At 48.1% G+C, this 3,822-nt stretch overlaps 1 protein-coding gene across 1 annotated transcript; it reads right to left on the bottom strand.

Moving 5' to 3' along the window:
• Positions 1 to 949: 949 nt before the first annotated feature.
• Positions 950 to 3,265, bottom strand: LOC311047867 (activating transcription factor 7-interacting protein 1-like; the record flags this gene model as incomplete). The annotated part of the gene is made up of 2 exons (XM_084060816.1): positions 3,230 to 3,265; positions 950 to 2,854 (listed from the first exon to the last, which is right to left on the bottom strand). The coding sequence occupies exon 2, from the start codon at positions 2,846 to 2,848 to the stop codon at positions 950 to 952; it is 1,899 nt and encodes a 632-aa protein (XP_083916942.1). The 5' UTR covers positions 2,849 to 2,854; positions 3,230 to 3,265.
• Positions 3,266 to 3,822: the final 557 nt, after the last annotated feature.

The raw sequence follows: 3,822 nt of genomic DNA, 5'->3' as shown, positions 1-3,822 counted from the left end.
CCAACCCCACCAGGGGTCCTACTTTTGATGCTTTTGTGTGACGCTGTAGTGTGAGCAAGTACGGCGTTCATTTACGGGGGGAAAAAAACACACCAAATTTGAATATGGAGATAAGAGGTTTTCTGCCCGACAACAGCGATATGTAGTGGATTATATTTTAGATGTTGTTGGTGTGTATCAGGTGTTTCTCAGCTAGAAGTTAAAGGTGCTTGTTTTTGCCGGTCACACACACACACACACACACACACACACACACACAGCAATACTGACACTTTTCAGACCTTTCATAATTAAACATCTTAGAGATTCCCTCTCTCATGTATATTTCACCCGCGCTCGCTCTCCCTCTCTCTCTCTCTCACTCTCTCACTCTGTGCTCGCTTTTGTATCCTCTCCTTTTTCTGTCCATTTTCTCACTGCCCCCCTTCCCATCCCTTCCCATATCTCTGTTTTTCTTCTTTGAGGGTGACTTCAGTGAAATGTTTCCCTCTCTTTGCCTTTTCCTCTCTTTGACTGGCTCTATGGGATTTCAAACAGTTGCTGACACACTGGGGGGTTAAAGAAGAGCCCCCCGGCCCCCCTACTGGTGTTCCTGCTGTTCCTACTTTATTTCCACATTGATTTCAACTCTTGGTATTGGTATTTATAGGTCTTTGTGGTGATATTTTGTCTTATCGCCTCATTATTGGCTTAATGTTTTGTAATGACTTTATTTTTTTCCCAATATGAATAAGAGCCTAAAACAAACTTAATCCCCCCTGTAGCTCGTAGAATTGCTACTTTAAAAAAATATATATATATATAAAACCGTTTATTCAATTTTAGGTCTGGTTGCCAGACAGAAATTACAAAAAAACGAACTAAAATAACATCCGTCAGAGTAACAAATCAAAAGTGAAAAGTGAAAACATAACTTCTCAAGTTCAAACAAAAATCACTGTGCATCAGCTCAGCCAGAGTTGGGACTGATGACGTTGGTGCACTGAGGAAGACAGAAGGACCCAAAGCGGCCATATATGTCTTTGGCTCGGACCGCAAAATGGTAGGCGAAGCCAGCCTGGAACCGAGTTAGAGTACAGGCCATGGGCAGAGGAAGGGCCTTAACCTCCCCAATCTTTTTCCAGTGCGGCTGTGTTGCGCTGTTGGCATTGGAGTTATCCGGACGGGAGACATATAGGTGGTAGCTATCTACAGTCGCACAGGTCAGGTCAGTCTCTGCTACACACCAGGACAGCACTATACCACTGGGACTTGGCACCAGCTTAAGCTGGGGTCGCTGGGGGGGTGAGCTCTGGGTAGCTTCTGCAGGCGGCCGACCTACAGGTTGCGTCGCCGTGGGGAGGGGTGGCCGAACCGTTGCGGTGGCTCGGGCCGGTGCAGAGGTGGTTACGGCATGGGATTTCGCTGGAGATTCCACGTGGGGGCGATGGTATACTTTTGTCTGAGGATTGCCTCCAGAGTTCTGACTGCTTTGAGGGGACGACCTGGTTCCAGCACTGTTGGGAACACTGATGACTGGGTGAGGCCGCTGTGTAACCGAGGCAGGTGCAGCAGTGGCATTCTTTACTACCCCCGTTACCTGCACGTCGTTATCATCATCCCCAGTGAGGTCTATGACGGAGCCTTTCGGGCGTCCTGCTACCACGGCAGGTTTGGCTGGAGTGGAGCGTATAGCTTGGTTGTCTGTCTTTGACGTCATGGATGTACCCTGTGGGGGTCCTGGAGCAGTGGAGCCTGTTGCTGCTGGCCCAGAGGTTGCAGGTGGAGAGGATAAAGAAATGGACCGAGTTGGTGCCCTGGCTGTGGTCACCGACACCCCAGCGTTGGGTGTACTGATCCCTACAGTGCCCCCCTGGTACGCAGCCTGGGCAAGAGACATCTGGGACATCTGAGCCGCGGAGGCTTGGCGGCTCCCATTGGCTGTTTTCAGGAGCAAGGTGCCCATGGAACTCTGGGTGGTGATGCCAGTGGCCAGGGAAGTGGTTGCATTAGAAGTGGAGGCTATCAGCTGGAGAATTGGAGTCTGTTGTACCATGGTTGCAGATGTGGGAGTACCCATGGGGACCGGGGTTGGGAGACGTGGGGAGGAAGTTGCATTGGTTGTTGAAATGGTTTTCGGAGTATGCATAGTATTCTGGACCAGCCGATGGGTTACTGGGGTTATTTGGGTTATCGTTGCAGCTGCAGTCTTAGCGGAAGCAGCTGCAAGTGCCTGCCTGCCTCTTTCTGATGCTTGATTGCACTCTCCAATCTTCTTCGTCATTCGAGTTATTTTAGCTTGTAGTGTACTAATGCTGTGCTGGTGTTTGGTGGCACAGTCTATCTTTCCTACTCTGTCTTTCAGCTCTTGTAAACCTTTATCAATAACCGTACACTCGAACGCCTTCAACTGCTCTGCCACCAACTGCTGCACAATCTTTTTAAGTTTAAGACGACTATTAGCTTTTGCAGTAATGTTTTGTTCCAGCTGTGCTTCCGACTCCACCTTGGGCCTTTTCCCCTCTCTTTCCACCTCCTTCAGGCCATCTTTCTCACCCTCCGACAGTGTGCGCTTAAGTTGTGAAGTGGGGTTTTTCTCGACTTTGACCACTGTGTCAGATGGAGGAGTGGATATGGGTCGGGATGGTATTGAGGACTCTCCAACTTCCGTTTTTGCTTTCACATGGTCCACCTCCATCTTTATCTCCTTTGTTGGTCCTTCTTTCACCTTCTCTTTACAAGGGGGAGATGGTTGAGCTGCTGCTAACAAGGTGCTGTGAAGAGTTTCCAGTTGCTGCCGATCGCTAATCTTCATGGTTTTCCTGGCACGGAAAATCTTCTTTTTCTCCTCTGCCACAGCGACTTCCATTTTTACCTCAAAGTGGGACACTTTCTCCTTTGTTGGTCCTTCTTTCACCTTCTCTTTACAAGGGGGAGATGGTTGAGCTGCTGTTAACAAGGTGCTGTGAAGAGTTTCCAGTTGCTGCCGATCGCTAATCTTCATGGTTTTCCTGGCACGGAAAATCTTCTTTGCGACTTCCATTTTTACCTCAAAGTGGGACACTTTCTCCTTCGTTGGTCCTTTTTTCACCTTCTCTTTACAAGGGGGAGATGGATTCGACGATGGTTGAGCTGCTGTTAACAAGGTGCTGTGAAGAGTTTCCAGTTGCTGCCGATCGCTAATCTTCATGGTTTTCCTGGCACGGAAAATCTTCTTTTTCTCCTCTGCCACAATGACTTCCATTTTTACCTCAAAGTGGCACACGGATTATCATGTGATTTTCGGCCTAATGCTTAGACTGTAAAGCCAACTACTTGTGGGTTATATTGACGCTTATTGTCCTAGAGGGATTCAATGTTGTTGGGTATTTATACGTTTGGCCGAGGTGCCAGTGTCATTATGGTGATGTCAGTCATATCCGTATATGGAGCAAGCGATGTCAGTTATGCCCAAAGATGGGGTCTATGATGTCAGTCTTGGGTGTTTCGGTCGTCTCCATATATGGGGCTCCAGGAGGGGTTCTCTGATGTCAGAGCCAGGTATGTTAGTTATCTCCATATATAGAAGTCTCTGATGTCACACTAGGGTAGGTCTGACATCGGTTATCTCCATATATGGAGATATCCATATATGGGAAGGTTGAGATTCAATAGGTCACTAAAGGTCGGGACTGAATAGGTCATTTATCCCCCTATTTGGGTTTCCAGGCATCCTGCCACGGTCTACCTCGGCAGTGATGTCCATTTATGGCTAATGCTGGCAAGTATGCTCTGAATGTTCACTACAGTAGTAATAGATATGGAGATGTGTTGTCCGGAACTGCCGATCATATCGACCCTATA

Source organism: Gymnoscopelus microlampas (genome assembly GCF_963454915.1).
Source record: "Gymnoscopelus microlampas genome assembly, chromosome: 6".
Classification (NCBI taxonomy): domain Eukaryota; kingdom Metazoa; phylum Chordata; class Actinopteri; order Myctophiformes; family Myctophidae; genus Gymnoscopelus; species Gymnoscopelus microlampas.
This window is presented reverse-complemented; position numbering and strand designations above follow the sequence as displayed.